The sequence below is a fragment of the Ailuropoda melanoleuca genome, chromosome 9 (genome assembly GCF_002007445.2).
Source record: "Ailuropoda melanoleuca isolate Jingjing chromosome 9, ASM200744v2, whole genome shotgun sequence".
In the NCBI taxonomy this organism is placed as follows: Eukaryota; Metazoa; Chordata; class Mammalia; order Carnivora; family Ursidae; genus Ailuropoda; species Ailuropoda melanoleuca.
The window spans coordinates 102,631,835-102,651,387 of NC_048226.1; the positions used below are offsets into that span (position 1 = coordinate 102,631,835).

General features: G+C 45.6%; 1 protein-coding gene across 3 annotated transcripts; it reads left to right on the forward strand.

Moving 5' to 3' along the window:
- Positions 1–6: 6 nt before the first annotated feature.
- On the forward strand, positions 7–18,995 carry ZNF623 (zinc finger protein 623). Of its 3 annotated transcripts, none has more exons than XR_004627967.1 (3): positions 7–4,530; positions 17,305–17,358; positions 18,415–18,995. XR_004627967.1 is itself a non-coding variant. In XM_019802687.2 (3 exons), exon 3 carries the CDS (start codon positions 8,061–8,063, stop codon positions 9,570–9,572), a length of 1,512 nt encoding a protein of 503 aa, XP_019658246.1. In that variant the 5' UTR covers positions 10–4,530; positions 7,764–7,828; positions 7,985–8,060; the 3' UTR covers positions 9,573–11,843. The 3 variants fall into 3 exon arrangements, 2 of the variants coding, with proteins under 2 accessions (XP_019658246.1, XP_019658245.1); XM_019802687.2 differs by lacking the exons at positions 17,305–17,358; positions 18,415–18,995 and adding exons at positions 7,764–7,828; positions 7,985–11,843 and having other exon boundaries at positions 10–4,530; XM_019802686.2 differs by lacking the exons at positions 17,305–17,358; positions 18,415–18,995 and adding an exon at positions 7,985–11,843 and having other exon boundaries at positions 10–4,530.
- Positions 18,996–19,553: the final 558 nt, after the last annotated feature.

A 19,553-nucleotide genomic window follows, 5' to 3' on the forward strand; every position in this document is an offset into this window, starting at 1 on the left:
GCCGGCCCGCACCTCGTCTCCGCAGGGAGCTCCCAGGGCGCGGACGCTCGGCGCCCGGGGACGCGCGCCCACGCCGCCGAGCGCCTGGTCCCAGCTCCTGGCGTCTCACTTCTGCTGCTCGCAGCCCCTCTGGGCCGAGCTGCGGGGCGGAGGTGACGAGTACGGGTGCGGGCAGCGCTGCTGTTTGCTCCGGGCCTGCCTCCTGTGTCTGGAGCCCGAAGGAGCGCTCCAGACGATCACGGCAGAGGGGCCGGGATATGGAGCCCCTGGTGCGGGAGGAGAGGTGCCCGGGGGTGGGGGTGGGAAGGGAATTGGGAGGAACAGATTGCCTTCCAGACCTTGGGCCCGAAGAATTCTCAGGTGCGAGAGGGGGTTGGCTGCGCTGTTCTGGCGCTTTCCTAAAGGCTCCCTTTCCCCTAGAAGTCTTTATCAATCCCAGTGGTTGAGTCCGCCGAAGTCGGGGACCTGTTACCCCCTCACACACCGGTTACGTCATGGCCGCGGGATCCTCGGCCTGAGGTTCCCCAGGAATGTTAGCTGGAGCCGGGCTTGGAACTCGGGCAGTTTGTAGACTTGTGCTCATCACCATCCCGTCTTTGCCCTGGGGCCCAGTCCCGACGAGTGATAGAAATAAGTGTCTTTTGCCCACCTAGGATCTGAGATGCCCTTGTCCCCCAGGCTTCAGGTGGTGCCTTGCTCCCATCCGCAGAGAGGGAGCCTTTCTCTGTCTTATTGACGTAGCATGTTAATGCCAGCAGTAACCGCAGCGTCTCTCTTACGGCAGAAAGAGAGAGGAACTGGAGAGAGATCCTTGCTGTGTTTTTTCACAAGCTTGCACACACGGCTCCAGCCTCCTTTGCAGTGATGGTGATGGATTCCTGACTCCTGGAAAGGTCTTGGGGATGATGTGGAGAGAGGGCAGAGCTGAGAAGGCCCAGACAACACTCATGACCCAGAGGGAGGGTTAGGCTTAGGGTTAGGGTCAGGGAAGCCTCCGACCCAGAACCCGGCGGTGCCATTGAAGTGGTTCAAGGAGCTGTCAGGCATGTCCATGCTGCCTCGGGTCACGGAAGCCGACTGGTGAAAGGACACTGGACTTGTCAGGAGAGAAGGCGGGCAGTATCCTTGGGAGCAGGAACCAGAGTGCAGTGGGGTGGGATGGGGAGGAGACAGCAGCTGGTTTGGCCTTAGGCAAGTCACCTACCTGAACCTCATGGATAGTTGTGAGGAGAACATGAGAAAGTGAGAAACGAGACACCTTGCCTAGTGACTGACACACACCAGGTTCTCAGTGCCCTTTATCCCTGTGGTGGCAGGAGCAGGTCAGATCCTCATGCAGCTCTGGTCCGGGTCTCATCCAGGTGCCCTTGCTCTTGTTATTCCCAAGGGTGAAGCTCAGAAGCCTTCCTGCTTCCTTGAGGCTGTAAGCCACTGACAGTGACTCGGGCCAAGGTCTGTGAGTCCTTTACCAGTGCACAGGAGAAAAAGCTCCTAACGTCGATGTCGAGCACTCCCCCCACTTGTCATCCCAGAGCTCACAGGGTCCCACTCCAGGTTAAGATCCCACTTCATTTCCAGCACGGAGGATTGCCCCATCTCTCTCAACATCAACTGTGTATTCACACAATTTCATGTTACATTTTATCCAGCAGATTCTATGTGTTAGAACAGAAAGGTGGGCCATGGTTGCTCAGTATGTTGTGGGATCACAGGTGTGGTGTATTTTTACTTCCTTTTGTTCATTTCATTCAGGTTTCTTTAAATGAAAGTATCGATTCAATTTTGTTTGAATTCACAAAAAACAAGGAGCTAAGCAAACACTGACAGATGGCTGATGTTCAGATAAATGTTTATTCAAAGCCAGGCCAGGTATAACTCTCTGAAGTTAGGGGAAAATTATGAAAACCATTAAAAGACATACTTTTTTTTTTTTTTAAGATTTTATTTATTTATTTGACAGACAGCCAGAGAGAGAGGGAACACAAGCAGGGGGAGTAGGAGAGGAAGAAGCAGGCTCCCAGTGGGAGAGCCTGATGCAGGGCTCGATCCTGTAACGCTGAGATCACGCCTTAAGCCGAAGGCAGACGCTTAACGACTGAGCCACCCAGGCGCCCCATAAAAGACACATACTTTTTAAGCTATTTTCTTGTAGACACGTGTAAGCTTGTTGGCAAGGAGTACAACAGTCTTTTTAAACATAAAAATCAGAAGATATTACTTCCAAAACAAAACCCAACATCCTACCCGCCCTTCCTTTTTTAAAGAAAAATGAGGCTTAAACTATCAGCTTACTTTTATAATACCCCATATGTTCCTGTAAAAGTGATAGGTGACACTTGGGAAGGGAAAAAATCTTCCACAGTGGGGAAATGGGCACTGGAGGAAGGTAGACCTGGGTTTGAACCTTAGTGCTGCCTCTTACTAGTTTAGCGACCTTGGGCAGTTAACTGTCTCTCTTAGTCTCCGTTTTCTCATCTAGAGTAAATAATGGAGGGAACACCTGCCTTAGAAGGTTTAGAGGAGTGTGTGAGACAGTGCGAGTCAGTTGCTCAGCTCTCTGCCTGCTGGGGTTTGAGGGGCCCTAATAAGCAGTTTCCCACCTCTCCTCCTGAGTTCTGAACCAGTGAGGCACATGGCCAGACTGCCACCTCGCTTCTGGGCAAAGGCTGGGTCAGAGCATCAGACAGACTCAGGAGCTTGCTCACAGGAAGCATAGGTTGCTGGGGCCCCTCGGAGGCTGCTCTGCTGACCCTGCCGGCGTAGAGGGGCAGAGCAGCACATGAGCCCCTGTGGAACAGGCTGTGCGCTCCAGCCTGTTACTTGCCCAGACTTTCCATTCTGCTAACTCCTTCTGTGTCTGGGGAGGAGAAAGGGTCAGGTGAGTGGGCAGAATACCTCAGGGAACATGCCTCCTTGTGACACCAGAGGCACGGGGACGAATGTTCCTTCTAGTGTCTGGTCCGAGTAGGGATTCAGTGACTATCTGTGCTGGTGACAGCGTTCAGAGAACCAGGCTAACATCTGTGTGGATAAACTTGAGGAATGCCAGGATATATTATAAGCGGGGGAAACGTTGCAGATGGATGACTGTAGTGCGATCCCATTTTTACTTTTGAAAATCAAGTTTCTGTGGGTAAATGTATGTGTATGATTGTATTTTTTCAAGCAGAGTGTCAATGAACATGTGTTATCAAAACAGCTAACAGCGGTAATAGGTTGAATTGGTGGGGATTCTAGTGTCTGAATTTTGTCTGTATTGTCTACACTTCTTTATTATTTGAAATATTTTTACGACGCATACCTTGTGTTTGTAACGGCTAAGGGTTAAAAAGATAGAAAAGTAAAGCAGGGTGTACAACTGAGTGGTATAGTCCCGATTTCATAAAAATTCTGGTGCAGGAAAAATACCAGAGGAAAATGTTCACTGGTAATCTTAGTGGTGGGGTTAAAGGTCATTTTGTTTTTCTTTTTTCAGTTTTTCTGTTGTTTCCATTTTCTCAATTGGCATAATTTACCTTATAGCTTGAAAAAATAAGTAATTTTTATAAGCAGCAGAAAGATTTTTAAAAACCAGGTTATTGAGCCTTTAACTCCAGAAAACGTCCTCAGTGAATGCCAGGAGGCAGGCCTCATCTGTGCCACGGGTCACGGCTCCGCTGGGTGGGTCGCTGCGCCAGGGGGCTGTGTCAGCAGATGAAATAGCAGGCAGGTTTCATACAGACAGAAATGCCTGCCACAGACTTGTGCGTAGCTCCTTGTCCTTATTGCCAGTTATTGGTGTGTGGTTCTTTCTTTTTCATCACTGGGAAGATTACTAATCAGCCTGTTTCTAATCATTACTTAAGCATGATTCAAGTTGCTGTAACAGAGATTGAAAATAGTGTTTCTAACAAAAAACTTAACTTCTCATTCCACTTTGCCTATCTAGGTGGCTCTGGCCATCAAGGCCATGTGGCAGCCTGGCTGTTTTGCCTCACCTGCGTGTCACCGTGGGGAGGGAGAGCGGATGTAGAGTTTGGGGCCCTGCACACATCCCTTGCATTCCCAGCTCATTGGCCGGATCTCAGTCGCAAGGTCACACCCAACTTCAGGGGACTCTAGGAAGTGTAGTCATTTGCTGGCTGGCCATGTGCTTACTCAAATTTTAGGTGGCATTTCTGTCACTCAGAGGGAACAGAGAGTCTGAGCAGTCTTCAGTCTGCCACGGTTTACCCACTGGCTACTCTTTGTCTTACGCCAATTACTTCCTCTGGCCCGGAGGGTGGGGTGTGGCTTTTTTTTTTTTTTTTACCAGGTGCCAGTGCAGCTTCACACAGTCATACTTTAAACTCATGCCAGCCCTGGCCTCCCTGAATGCTGTCTTCAGCACCCACCAAAAGGAGCGTGACTGTATGGACTCGCCCACTCAAGAAGGGGCAGAATCGCTGCCCACAGCTGTCCTGGTTCCCAATGGGGTTTGCAAAACTATCCGGACCAGGTGACCACTAAAGTGAAGCGGACCTGGGACCTGGCACCCAGCAGTCACTCCAGGTATACACCCAGCAGAAACGAGGACCCTCAACTACCAAAAGACAAGTACGGGAGTGTTTACAGCACCTTTAATCATCACCCCAAACCACAGACAACTCAGGTGTTTGTGAGCCGTAAATTGTGACCTATTCATGCAGTGGTGTGCTGTGTATCAGTGCAAAGCACGAGCTGCTGGTGCCTGCAGTGTTGATGACTTTCGCAGGTGGAGTACTGAGTTTAAGCAGGTACATATTTGGGGGAGTGTTGAAGATGTTCTGAAAGTGGATAGTCTTGATGGTTTTGCAGTCATAGGAATATTCGAGAAAACACTGAGTTGTGCACTTTAAGATGGTGAGTTTTATGGTATGTGTTATAATTCAACAAAAAATGGGTACATGTTGGGGTGCCTGGGTGGCTCAGTCGGGTAAGAGTCTGGCTCTTGGTTTCGGCTCAGGTCATGATCTCAGGGCTGTGAGTCTTGAGATCGGGCCCTGCTTTGGGTGCTGCACTCAGCGCATAGCATGCTTGGGATTCTCCGTCTCCCTCCCCCCTCTGCCCCTCCCCGTTTGTGTCCATGTACACTCTTTCAAATAAATAACTTTTTTTTAAAAAACAGGTATGTGACGAATAAAATGCAGGCACAGAAACATGTATAATTCTGTTTAAATGAAATTTTTTTTTTTTTTAAGTAAGCTCTATGCCCAGCGTGGGCTTGAATTCACAGCCCCAAGATCAAGAGTCACATGGTCTGCTGACTGAGCTGCCGAGGCGCCCCTAATTGAAATTTTTTAAATGGGCAGAATTCATCTATAGTAAAAGAGGTGGTTGCCCTTGGAGGGGGAGCCTTTTGGGTGATATAAATGTTCTGTGTTGGCCCGGTGGTGGTTAAACAGGTGTCACAAGGAGTTCATCAAGATATGTGTGCTTTATGCAAGTTCTAGCTCACATAAAAAAGAAATGTGTTGAAAGGATGCCCTGGTGGGGCCACAGAACACGTGTTACCTGGTCACTCCCTCTGCTTCTGCTCCCATTGCTGCTCCATCCCGCCCCCAGCTTTGCCCTCAGAGACAGGTTCTTACCCTTGATGGCCACGTTGGAAATGGGTGTGGAAGGCATCCCTTCATGGGGGTACACAGCAGGGTCTGCTTCCCACTGGTGCAGATTTGGGGCAATTAGAGTCTTTTTTTTTAAGGTTTTATTTATTTGACAGAGGGGGAGAGAGTACGAGCAGGGGGAGCAGCAGAGGGAGAGGGAGAAGCAGGCTCTCTGCTCAGCAGGGACCCTGACGTGGAGCTCGGGATCATGACCTGAGCGGAAGGCAGACGCTTAACCAATTGAGCCACCCAGGCGCCCCCTGTTTGGGGTCATCTTGGATGGAGCTCCCTGGCTCCATGGAAGTGGACTTAGCTGTGTAGAGTTCTCAGGTGATACATCTGTAAGGAAGGCCATATTGGATAGCGGGATCAAAACTGAGGCTGCGGCCAGTCCCAGTGGAGCTTTGGGGTTGAGATAAAACTAGAGTTGCCCCCAGGGCACTCGAGGTTGCTGTGATTGACCAGGCATTGGCTGTGGCATGGTAGGTATCTGAGATGGCCCTCCAAGATTCCTGGCCCTTAAGCTACACACACCTCCTCCCAGCTGCCATGGAAGGATTTTGTAGATGTAATTAAGGTCCCAAGTCAGCTGACATAGAGTGGCAAGGCTCTCCAGGTGGGCTGACCTAATAGTGCATTCCCTTGGAAAGCAGTTTTCTGCAGCTGGTGGCAGAGAAGTCAGAGAGGTGTTCTATGTGCTGTTCCTGGTGATACAGGTGTCCCTAGGAGTAGAGAGCAGCTGACAGCTGGCAAGGAGTCAGGGACAGTCCTGTGGTTGTAGGGAACTGATTTCTACAACATCTGAATGAGTTTGGAAACAGGTTTCCCAGCACTTCCAGATGTGACCTTAGCTTGGCTGACACCTTGTGTGACCCTGAACAGGGATCCCAGTCACACTGGGCTAGACTTCAGACCTTGAGAGGTGTGAGATGACAGACGTGCTGTTTTCTGCTGCTGTTTTTGTGGTGCGTTGTCCTGCAATAATGGATAGCCAGGGGTGGGCCTTCTGGGGGACGGGCATGACCTTGGGGAAGGCAGAGTCCTGCCTAGAGGTGGTTCCTGGTGGGGTGGGGGGTAGGGGTGGGCATTGCTCTGAGCAGGGGAGCTCGGCAGAGCACCCCAGCAACCGTAAGGTAAAATAACCCTGACTGAACAAGCTTTTTCACAGTGACACACTGGTGAGATTCAGAGTGCCCTGTAGATCACCAGCAGCCCAGTGCCCTTGCACTCCTTGCCAGTCCTTATCTTCTCCCTAAAGGTCAACTGTGTCTCAGTTCTCTCACCATGGATTGCTTTTATCTATTTTTTAACTTGATATAAACAGAATCATGGAACATAAACTCTTCTGTGCCTAGCTTCTTCCGCTAAACATAAATCTGTGAGGCTCATCTTTTCTTTTGTATAGCAGTTCTTCATTGCTACGTATTATTCCCTGGAAGTACTCCTCAATCTGCCCATCCCTCTGTTGGTTATTTTGGTGGATATGAATGCTGTGAACATTCATATGTACAGCTCTAGACTTGTACAGGGGAGGTTTGGTGCTGTTGAGTAGATGAGAGGGGTGGGTTTTAGTGCCCAGGTGGAGGTGTTCACCCTAGATTGGATCAAGGACAGTGTAACGCATGTAAGGAGGGAGGGTATGGTCTGGGTATGGACAGGTGGGTTGGTAGATTGGGTAGGAGAAAATTGACATTACCATCTCATTTCTTCTCTCATTGAGATAAGCAAGGGCATCAGCTGAGAGGGAGGAGGGAGTGTTGGGTATTTGAGAAGAGAGGACAAAGCAGGGCTGGTCTTGTAGGAGAATGAGGAAAGTGTAGAGATTGCTGCTGGCTGTCAGGGCCCCATTAATGAAGGGGTTGTAAATGTAGAGAGAGCTCAGTTGGCATAGATGCAGACACAGAATGGGAAGCAAATGAAATTTAACCCAAGTTGGGGTTTTCCTGTGCAGGGATGATAGAGGAAGGGCAGGCGGAGTTAGGATGATTATAATATATAACCCAAAATAAACATAATACCATAGAACATGGGATCTAAGCTGGGCACAAAGGGAAAGGAGGACAATGAAGAGGTGGCAGGATCAGTACATTTGTGTTTCTTTGGAAATAAGTCTTAATTTTTTAAGAGTTCAAGCCACATCCCTCTCTGTCTACCACCCAGCCACTCTGTCCCTGGAGTTGGGTGTTGGAGGTGGAGCCCCAGAGAAGCCTTCTCAAGTGGGTGAGGTAGGTGGCTGAGATGCACACTGAAGGTAAAAACTGTGGTGAGTGGAAATACTCTTCCTTCCCACTCTTTGGATGTGTTTAATCCCCGCCCCCTGCTCCAGCAGATTTTTGTCTGTTGACAAAGGGAAAAGATGATCTTATTCTCCTTTATTTCAGATTCTGACCTAGGAACTTGTGACAAGAGGGTGACTCTAGAGCCTGAATTTCTGAGGATGGAAATCTGCCCAAGACTATGTCAGAAACACTTACAGTGATGGAGCCCCCTGCCTCTGAGTCTGGGGCATTCCCTGAACCCAGATTAGGACGACTGTTGGGAAATCCAGAAGGGCAGAGCCTGCGGAGCTGCCCCCCTCAGGAGGGTGGTTTCAGGGGGGTGACGGTTACCCATTGGAAGATCCAAGCAGGAGAGGCAGCTCGGGTGGGCAGTAAATCAGGAGAAAGCCCAGTTCTGAGCTCAAACCACCTCCTTCTCCAGAGAGAGCTTGTGGAAGGGGAAGCCCACCAGTGTGAGATTTGTGGCAAAAGCTTCACATTTAACACGGACCTAGTTAGACATCAGATTTCTCATGCTGGGGAGAAACTTTACAGATGTGAGCAGTGTGGGAAAAGCTTCAGCCAGAGCTCCCACCTTGCTGAGCATCAGAGAGCTCACACTGGAGACAGACTCTATGTGTGCAACATGTGCGGGAAGGACTTCGTTCACTATGCAGACCTCGGTGAGCACCAGAGAGCGCATGCAGGAGGAAAGCCATTCCGATGCATGCAGTGTGGGAGAGCCTTCCATCACAGCTCAGACCTGGTTCGGCACCAGCGAGTTCACACCCGGGAGAGGCCTTTCGAATGCAAGGAGTGTGGGAAAGGCTTCAGCCAGAGCTCCTTGCTTATTCGCCATCAGAGAATTCATACAGGAGAAAGACCTTATGAGTGTAATGAGTGTGGAAAATCCTTCATTAGGAGCTCAAGCCTTATTCGACATTATCAGATCCACACAGAAGTGAAACAGTATGAATGTAAGGAGTGTGGGAAGGCCTTCCGTCATCGCTCAGACCTTATCGAACATCAGAGAATTCACACTGGAGAGAGGCCCTTTGAATGTAACGAATGTGGGAAAGCCTTTATTCGGAGTTCAAAACTTATTCAGCATCAGAGGATCCATACTGGGGAAAGGCCTTATGTGTGCAATGAGTGTGGGAAGCGCTTCAGCCAGACATCAAACTTTACCCAGCATCAGAGAATTCACACTGGAGAGAAACTCTATGAGTGTAACGAATGTGGGAAAGCTTTCTTTCTGAGTTCGTACCTTATTCGACACCAGAAAATCCACACTGGAGAGAGAGTGTATGAATGTAAGGAATGTGGGAAAGCTTTTCTCCAGAAAGCCCATCTCACTGAACATCAGAAAATCCACACTGGGGATAGGCCCTTTGAATGCAAGGACTGTGGGAAAGCTTTCATTCAGAGCTCCAAGCTGCTTCTACATCAGATTATTCATACCGGGGAAAAGCCCTATGTGTGTAGTTACTGTGGGAAAGGCTTTATTCAGAGGTCAAACTTCCTTCAACACCAGAAAATTCATACTGAAGAGAAACTCTATGAATGTAGTCAGTATGGGAAAGACTTCAACTCAACCCCAAACTTTAAAAATAATCAAGGTGTTCACCAAGAGGGACTTCCCTTGAGTAAGACCGCCATACATTTGGGTGAGAAGTCTGCAGGTCAGGGGGAACATACAGATAACTTATAAAATAATAACTCTCTAGCTCAGTGAGTGATGTTTAGAAGGGAGTGGAATGAGTCTTAACTCATGTGACTTTGGATGTGTCCGTGTTTTCCAAAGTCCTAGACAGGGCTCCTTTTGCAGTGGGCTGTCACCTACCACTGTGCAGCAGCACTGGGCTGCTGTCCTCCACTACGAATGTGTGACGTCAGGAGAGCCACGTGACTGGACAACTGACTTTGAGCTGGAACAATGCTGGGGGAGGGGCTAGGTCTCAAAGAAGTTTTCTGTATGTTATTGCACAATTACAATTCACCCGAGTTAAAAATCCCTTTTAAAGCAGAACTATGTATCTAATCTTAATACTTAAAAGAATATCACATGGTAAATTTTGATCAAAAAAGCAAGTTAGAGAAAGGCCTTTGTTATTTAAAACCACAAGTTGGTTCCCGGTTGTCTTTAGGATAATTTCCAAGTTCCTGGTCCTGCTTTCTAAGGCCTTTTGCTTTCTTGAGTTTCATCTCCCACTGCTTAACCTCCTGCCACATGGTTGGTGCTGCAGCAACACTAACTGCTCGACGTTCCCACTTCACCCAGGCTGCACCTGCCTCCTTCTCTTTGTCCTTGTTTGAATGCTCTCCACTCCACACCTGGTTAACTCCTCATCAGGAGTCAAGACCCATCTCAGGCATCATGTCAGGCTCAGCCAGCTACGCCTCTGTGCTTGTGTTGTTAGCGAGCACTTCTATTACTGCACTTACTTTGGTATATCAAAACCATGTTTTTATCTATAATTTCTTTCATTATTACACTACTAATTCCTCAAGGACCTGGTCATAGTTGATTGATTTATGTGTCCCTGGTACCTAGTGCAAGGCAATAAAACACACCCAAATCTATGTTTGATTGGCTTTTCTTTTGCTTTGTCCTACTGTAAATTAAATGTTTGGATTTCATTGTTTTGTAACAGTATAATTTACTGGTCTGTTGGAAATATCTTCTCTCTCAGCACTTTCGATGTCTTCTGCTTATATGTAACTCAGAAGTTGTAAGCAATAGCTAGTAGAAGACTAGCTTGCTTCATATTTATGCCTTTAGAGCTCACCCGTGACCGTCTGCTTGTTTTGGGGCAGTGTTGTCTTCACCTGGTTGCCTGCATATCTTTCTAATCTGCTCAGGGCACACAATCCCAGTGCACTGCTCAAGGTTTTCTGTCTCAGCAGTTCCATGATTGACCTCCTCTCTTCTGGTCATTTCCCCTGCTTTCTGGCTCATTTTGTCATTTATCTGAAAATGTATTAATGTAGAAGGACCAGCGCTGAGCACTTAGGGAACAGTTGAAATTGTTGGCTCTGATGGGGAAGAGAAAGATCACTGCACAGAGTTAAGTGCTGGAGTAGAAGTTCCACATTGTGTAGGAGCATAGGTAAGGAGGTGACTGACCTGGTGTGGAGGATCTGGGCTGGCTTCACAGAAGAGGTGACCCCAGAACTGAGAGAGAGCCATGGCAGCTAGAGAAGAGGATGACCTGGGAGAGGAATCTGCAGATACGGGAGGCGAGGCAGACGCCTCTTTGGGGAGCTGTAGTATATAGTAGATAATGGTCTACCCAACTTTTCAGTTGCTGCCTCTGATTTTTTTCTCTCAACATTAACCAAAACAACCACTTTTGAAATGACGTGAACCAGTTTGTTTGTTTGTTGCCTGTGAGGGCGTATTCTGAGTTCTTAAATTCCAGCAACACTAGAAGGCTTCAGGGGGTAAATGATAAAGAGGAGCATATAGTACTACATCTTCTGGAAAACTCCTTATTACTAGAGATGTTTCAAATGGTACAGAAGACATATTACTAGACAATTTCAATCAACTTCAGTGATGTCTAGTTTCCATACAGTAAAACACCTATTTAAAGTGTACAGAATTTTGAGAAACCATATACTTGTGTAACCACTATTAGAATAAAGAAAAATAACATTCTTATCACCCAAACATGTTCCCTTTTGCCCTTTCCCAGTTAATCCCACCCTAGTCCCGACTTCCTGCTTTGGGTCAGTGTAGATTAGTTTTGCTTGTAGAGCTTCACATGAGTGGACCCACACAGTTTGTAATTCTGTGTGTCTTTTGCTTTGGCATGTTTTAAAGACTTAACCAAGTAGTTGTGTGTTTGGGTATCTCTCTGCTGCGTAGCGTTCCATTGTATGGACATAACTTTGTTAGTCATCCACCTGTTGATAGAAATTTGGGTTTCCAGATTTGGCTTTTATGAATAAAACTGCTATGAGCATTTGTGTAAAAGTATTTATTTGGACGTGCCTCTTTATTTCACTTGGGTTGATGCATAGGAATTTAATTTCTGGGTTATAAGTGTGTTTTTAACTTTATAAGAAATTGCCAAAAATTCTCTATAGTGATTGTACCATTTTACACTCCTCCCACAGTATGACTGTTCCTGTTGCTCCACGTCTCTTGCAAACACTTGATATTGTAACTCGTCTGAAATGTAATCCACCCTAGTAAGGTGTGATGGTGTCTGTGTGTTTCTCATTTTATTTGTCTACTCAGTGATGGTGTTGAGCACCTTTTCATGTGCATATTGCCATTTTGCCTTCTCTTTACATCTTGTGCCCATTTTTAAATTGGGGGGGTTTGTCTTTTTGTGTGTGTGTGTGAGATTGTGTTTATTTACTTGACAGCTCAAGCAGAGGGAGCAGCAGGCAGAGGGAGAGGGAGAGCAAGGAGCCCGATGCCAGGCTCGATCCCAGGGTCCCAGGACCATATCCTGAGCCAAAGGCAGACTTAAACAACTGAGCCCCCCAGGCGCCCATAGAGAGAGAGAACCTTAAGCAGACTCCCTGCTGAGTGTGGAGCCTGATGAAAGGCTCAATCCCATTACCCTGAGGTCATGACCTGAGCCGAAATCAAGAGTGGGACACTTAGCAGACTGAGCCACACAGGCACCCCTGTATTTCTAAGTTCTTAAGCATTTCCTAGGCAATTAATCAAAGAATTTTACTTCCTCCTTTCTAATTTATATAGACTTTGGTTTCCTTCCTTCCTCCCTTCCTTTTTTTAGAGAAGAGAGAGCACGCGGTGGGGGGTGGGGGAGGGACAGAGGGAGAGAGAATCTTAGTAGGCTCCATACCCAGCACAGAGTTTGTTGTGGGCCTTGATCTTAGACCCTGAGATCACGACCTGAGCCGAAATCAAGAGTCAGACACTTAACTCACTGAGCCACCCAGGTGCCCCTGAAAAGGAATTTTCTGATTTCTTGTGATTTTTTCTTTGACTATGACTTACGTAGAAGTCTATTTAATTCCCAAATACTTGGGGTAGTTTTCAAATATATTTTTATTACTGACTTCTAATTTAATTCCATTATATAATCACACAACATACTCTGTGTATTAACACTTTTAAATTTAGGACTTGTTTTATGGCCCAAATGATGGCTTATCTTGGTGACTGTTCCATGTGCCTTTGAAAAGCATTTGTGTTAGGCCATTGTCTGGGTGTCCATATTCTACACATGGCACTTAGGTCACGTCTGATGGGCTTGTTCAGGTTTCCTCTGTCTTTTTTGATTGTCTTTCTACTTTTCTGTCACGGAGAAAGGAATGTTGAACTCTAACACTAATTGCAATTGTGGATTTGTCTTTTTCTCCTTTAATGTTGTCAACTTTTATGTGTTTTGCAGCTCTGGTTTTGGGTACATAAACATTTAAAATTGCTGGGTTTTTGATGACCTTATGTTTATCTCTGGTGTTTTTTTTAAACCTGAAATCCACTATGTCTGATATATAATGCATCTGTTTTGCGGTTATGATTAGCGCTTTCAAGGTATAATTGTTCTTTTTCTTTTAACCTATGTATGTCAGCATATTTAAAGTGTATTTCTTGGAGACAGCTTATAGTTGGGTCTTACTTTTTATCTAGTATGATGAGTATTATTTTTTTAATTAACATAAAATATATTATTTGTTTCAGGAGTATAGGTCTGTGATTCATCAGTCTTACACAACACATACCCTCCCCAGTGTCCATCACCCAGTTACCCCATCCTTCCCACCCCCCTTCACTCCAGCAACCTTCAGTTTGTTTCCTAAGATTAAGAGGCTCTTATGGTTTGTCTTCCTCTCTGGTTTTGTCTTGTTTCATTTTTCCTCTCTGTCCCTGTGATCCTTTGCCTTGTTTCTCAACTTCCACATATCAGTGAGATCATATGATAATTGTCTTTTCTCTGATTGACTTATTTCACTTAACATAATACCCTCTAGTTCCATCCACATCTCCACATCCTCACCAACATCTGTTTTTTCCTGATTTGTTAATTTTCTGTGCATTGATTTTATATCCTGCCACTTTACTGAATTTCTGTATGAGTTCTAGCAGTTTTGTGCTGGAGTCTTTTGGGTTTTCAACATAAAGTATCATATCATCTGGAAAGAGTGAGAGTTTGACTTCTTCTTTGCCAATTCAGATGCCTTTTATTTCTTTTTGTTGTCTGATTGCTGAGGCTAGGACTTCTAGTACTCTGTTGAACAACAGTCGTGACAGTGGACATCCCTGCTGTGTTCTTGACCTTAGGGGAAAAGCTCTCAGTTTTTCCCCATTGAATATGATATTCACTGTGGGTTTTTCATAGATGGCTTGTATAATGTTGAGGTATGTACCCTCTATCCCTACACTGTGAAGAGTTTTAATCAAGAACGGATGTTGTACTTTGTCAAATGCTTTTTCTGCATCTATTGAGAGGATCATATGGTTCTTGTCCTGTCTTTTATTAATGTGGTGTATCACACTGATAGATTTGCAGATGTTGAACCACGCTTGCAGCCCAGGAATAAATCCCACTTGGTCATGGTGAATAATCCTTTTAATGTACTGTTGGATCCTATTTGCTAGTATTTTGGTGAGAATTTTTGCATCCATGTTCATCAGGGATATTGGTCTGTAATTCTCCTTTTTGGTGGGGTCTTTGGTTTTGGGATGAAGGTAATGCTGGCCTCATAAAATGAGTTTGGGAGTTTTCCTTCCATTTCTATTTTTTGGAACAGTTTCAGAAGAATAGGTATTAATTCTTCTTTAAATGTTTGGTAGAATTCCGCTGGGAGGGCATCTGGCCCTGGGCTCTTGTTGGGAGATTTTTGATGACTGCTTCAATGTCCTTGCTGGTTATGGGTCTGTTCAGGTTTTCTATTTCTTCCCGGTTCAGTTTTGGTAGTTTATATGTCTCTAAGAATGCATCCATTTCTTCCAGATTGCCTAATTTGTTGGCATATAGTTGCTCATAGTATGTTCTTATAATTGTATTTCTTCCGTGTTGGTTGTGATCTCTCCTCTTTCATTCATGATTTTATTTATTTGGGTCCTTTATCTTTTCTTTTTGAGAAGTCTGGCCAGGGAGTTATCAATCTTATTAATTCTTTTAAAGAACAAGCTCCTAGTTTTGTTGATCTCTTTTACTCTTCCTTTGGTTTCTATTTCATTGATTTCTGCTCTGGTCTTTATTAATTCTCTTCTCCTGCTGGGTTTAGGCTTTATTTGCTGTTCTTTCTCCAGCTCCTTTAGGTTTAGGGTTGGGTTGTGTATTTGAGACTTTTCTTGTTTCTTGAGAAAGGCTAGTATCACTATAGATTTCCCTCTTAGGACCACCTTTGCTGCATTCCAAAGATTTTAAACAGTTGTGTTTTCATTTTCAGTTGTTTCCATGAATTTTTAAATTCTTCTTTAATTTCCTTGTTGACACATTCATTCTTTAGTAGGATGCTCTTTAGCCTCCACGTATTGGAATTCTTTCCAACTTGCCTCTTGTGATTGAGTTCCAGTTTGAAAGCACTGTGGTCTGAAAATACACAGGAAATAGTCCCAATCTTTTGGTGCCAGTTGAGAACTGATTTGTGACCCAGGATGTGATCTCTTCTGGAGAATGTTCTGTGTGCACTTGAGAAGAATGTATATTTTGTAGCTCTGGGATGTAATGTTCTGAATATATCTGTGAATTCCATCTGGTCCAGTGTGTCATTTAAAGCCCTTATTTCCTTGTTGATCTTCTGCTTAGATGATCTGTCCATTGCAGTGACGGGAGTGTTAAAGTCCCCTACTATTATTGTGTTGTTATCGTTGTGTTTCATTGATTTTGTTACTAATTGGCCACTCCCAAGTTAGGGGCATAAATATTTACAATTGTTAGATCTTCTTGTTGGATAGACCCTTTAAGTATAATATAGTGTCCTTCCTCATCTCTTATTACAGTCTTTGTTTTAAAATCTAATTTTTAAAAAAGATTTTATTTATTTATTTGACAGAGAGAGAGACAGCCAGCAAGAGAAGGGAACACAAGCAGGGGGAGTGGGAGAGGAAGAAGCAGGCTTCCTGCTGAGCAGGGAGCCCGATGCGGGGCTCGATCCCAGGATCCTGGGATCATGCCCTGAACTGAAGGCAGACACTGAACAACTGAGCCACCCAGGCACCCCTAAAATCTAATTTGATATAAGGATTGCCACTCCCGCTTTCTTTTGATATGCATTAGCTTGATAAATGGTTTTCCACCCCCTCACTTTCAATCTGGGGGTGTCTTTGCGTCTAAAATTAGACTCTTGGAGACACCATATTTATGGGTCTTGTTTTTTTATCCAATCTGATACCCTGTGTGTTTTGTTTAGGGCCTTTATCCCATTTACATTCAGGGTAACTATTGAAAGATATGAATTTAGTGCCATTGTTATTGCCTGTGAAGAGACTGTTACTGTATATTGTCTCTGTTCCTTTCTGGTCTATGTTACTTTTGGGCTCTCTCTTTGCTTAAAGGACCCCTTTCAATATTTTTTGTAGGGCTGGTTTGGTGATTGCAAATTCTTTTAGTTTCTGTTTGTCCTGGAAGCTTTTTATCACTCCTTCTATTTTCAATGACAGCCTAGCTGGATAAAGTATTCTTGGCTGCATATTTTTCTCATTTAGTACCCTTAAGTAGTATTTTTTTAAAGATTTTATTTATTTATTTGACAGAGAGATAGCCAGCGAGAGAGGGAACACAAGCAGGGGGAGTGGGAGAGGAAGAAGCAGGTTCCCAGCAGAGAAGCCCGATGTGGGGCTCAATCCCAGAACACCGGGATCACGCCCTGAGCCGAAGGCAGAGCCTTAATGACTGCGCCACCCAGGCACCCCCCCCCTTAAGTAGTATTTTAACTGGTGAACTTAGTCTGTTTACTTTTAATATTGATATGGCTGATTTTATTTATTTTTTAAAAGACTTTATTTATTTGACAGAGAGAGAGCGCAAGCAGGGAGAGCTGCAGAGAGAGAGAGGGAAAAGCAGGCTCTCCACTGAGCAGAGAGGCTGATGTGGGGCTCAATCCTAGGACCCTGGGATCATGACCTGAGCTGAAGGCAGAGTTTTCACCAACTGAGCCACCCACGTGCCCCAGTATGGCTGATTTTAAACTCCCATTCTGAAGTTTTCTGTTGGTCATCTGTTCTTTGTCCCCATTCTCCTGACTTCGTTTGGGTTGAGTAGTTTTTGGTACCTCGTTTTATCCCCCTTATCTCCCCATTGCTGTACCTATTTGTTTTGTTTGTTGCTTTCCATTTTATAGTGTGTGTGTGTCCTAGTCTCCTTTCACATACAAAGTTTTAGGGTGACGGGTTTTCTTTCATTACCTTGAGGATGTTCTTCCATTGTCTTCTGGCTCACATTATTTTTGATGAAAATTTTGTCCTCATCTCTGACTTTGTTTCTTGTTCATGTCTTTTTCTCCTCTAGGTGCTTCTGAGATTTTATCAGTGGCGCTCAGCTATTTGGTTATGATGTGCGCTGGTATGTTTTGGTTTTCCTCCTGACCGGGGTATATTAGCTTTGTATTTGTTTCTTGGTTTTGGATTTATTATTTTCATCAAATGTGGGATCTTTTTCCATTACAGCTTTTTCTCTCTTTCTCTTTTTTTTAAGATTTAATTTTTAAGTAATCTGTACCCCCAACATGGGGCTTGAACTCACAATCCCGAGATCAAGCGTCACATGCTCCTGCCCGTCTGACTGAGCCCGCCTGGCACCCCTCCATTACAGTTTCCGAATGGTGGGAGGTGGGGCTGGGTGGTACAAGGGCCGAGTCTTGCCCTACCTTGGGGTGTGGGGAGTGCCCTGGTGTGTAGTGGACACGTACTGTGGACCAACTTGCTTGGGTGGTATCAGGAGAGTGAGGCTAGGTGGCGCATAGTCCCAGGTGAGGCAAGAGGGCTCAGGGCTGGGTGTCTGCAGACCCCAGGGGTATAGAGACATCTGATCAGGACTTGGGCTAAGAGGTCTCCCACTGCACTGGACTGCTGGGATCCCAGTTACTCCTCATGCCACCATCCCCTCACCAAGGGAATGAGCCAAAGCCACGTGCCTGGGCACGTGCCCTCCTGGGTAAGGTCTTCCTGTCCATGATCCAGGTCCACTGGACTTCTTGTGTGGGTCTGCACACCCTCCTAGCTCTTCCCGGGATGGTGCTGTCCCCCTAGGTGATCCCTCTTGGGGTCTCCCACTCCCACTCAGTCTTTAGGAGGGGTTCATGTGGTGGGCTAGGTCTCCCCAGTTCCCCAACCTTTGACAAGTACCAGAATAGCCACAGTTGTGTTCTGTGCAGAGAGGATGAGGTGGAGGCCCCAGGAGCAACGGGATCGGCCCTGGCTATGGTTCAGCATCACCTGGAGAGTTTTAACAGTCCCTGGGGTAGCCCTACTGGAGCACAGGCCAATTTAATTAATTCAGGCATCCTCCACAGTTACGTTTTTATTAAACTTTTTGAGATAATTACAGATTTATATCCGCGTGTAAGGTGTAATATAGAGAATTTCTGTGTTCTGTTTACCCCACTTATGCCAATGGCAGCATCTTGAAGACTGCAGTACAACCTTACAACCAGGAGATTGAAACTGGTATCAAGATACAGAAGATTCGCTTACCAGAAGATCTCTCACGACCCTTTTATAGCCGTGCTCACTTCCCTTCCGCCTAAAACGCCTCCTTCTCAGCAACCATTAATGTTTTCTCCGCTTCTCTAATTTCGTCATATCAATGTGCTATATAAATGGAATCATATAATATTATGGACTCGATTTGTTGGGGCCAGATTTCCAGCTTCCAAGGGTATAAAATCTGGCGGTAGGTACTAGCATAAACACAGACATACAGACCATTGGAACAGAATAAAGACCAGAAATACAGTTTTATATATAGTTGGATGAATTTTACCAGTGGTGCGAAGAATGTACAGGAAACAAAAGCAAAAATAGATCTGTGTTACTTCATCAAAATTAAAAACTTGTGCATCAAAGGACATTGTCAACAGATAAAAAGGCAGCCCACAGAATGGGAGGAAGATACTTGCAAATCATTTACCTAATAAAAGAGTAATACGGGGGGGGGGGCGCCTGGGGGGCTCAGTTGTTAAGCGTCTGCCTTCAGCCCAGGGTGTGATCCCAGGGTCCTGGGATTGAGCCCTGCATCGGGCTCCCTGCTCCGCTGGAAGCCTGCTTCTTCCTCTCCCGCTCCCCCTGCTTGTGTTCCCTTTCTTACTGCCTCTCTCTCTGTGTCAAATAAATAAATAAATAATCTTTTTTTAAAAAAGTAATAAGAGTAATCCCCGGAGTATATAAAGGACTCCTAAAAACAGCAACAACAGAACTGAATTAGAAAATGGGCAAAGGACTTCAATAAACATCTCTCCAAAAAAGATATTTGAATGGCCAGTAAGCACATGAGAAGATGCTTGGTATCATTAATCACTAGTGAAACACATATCCGAAACACAATGAGATCCTGCTTCACACCTGTTAGGATGGCTACCCTGAAAATTAAGTAACAGGTGTTGGCGAGGCTGTTGTGTGCTGGTGGTGGGAATCTGAAATGGCGCAGCCCTGTTGGGAAGCAGTATGACTGGTCCTCAACAAGTTAGAAATAGACTTACCTATTGACCCAGCAATTCCACTTGTGGGGAAGTAGTCAGAAGAAGTGAAAGAGGGTCTTGC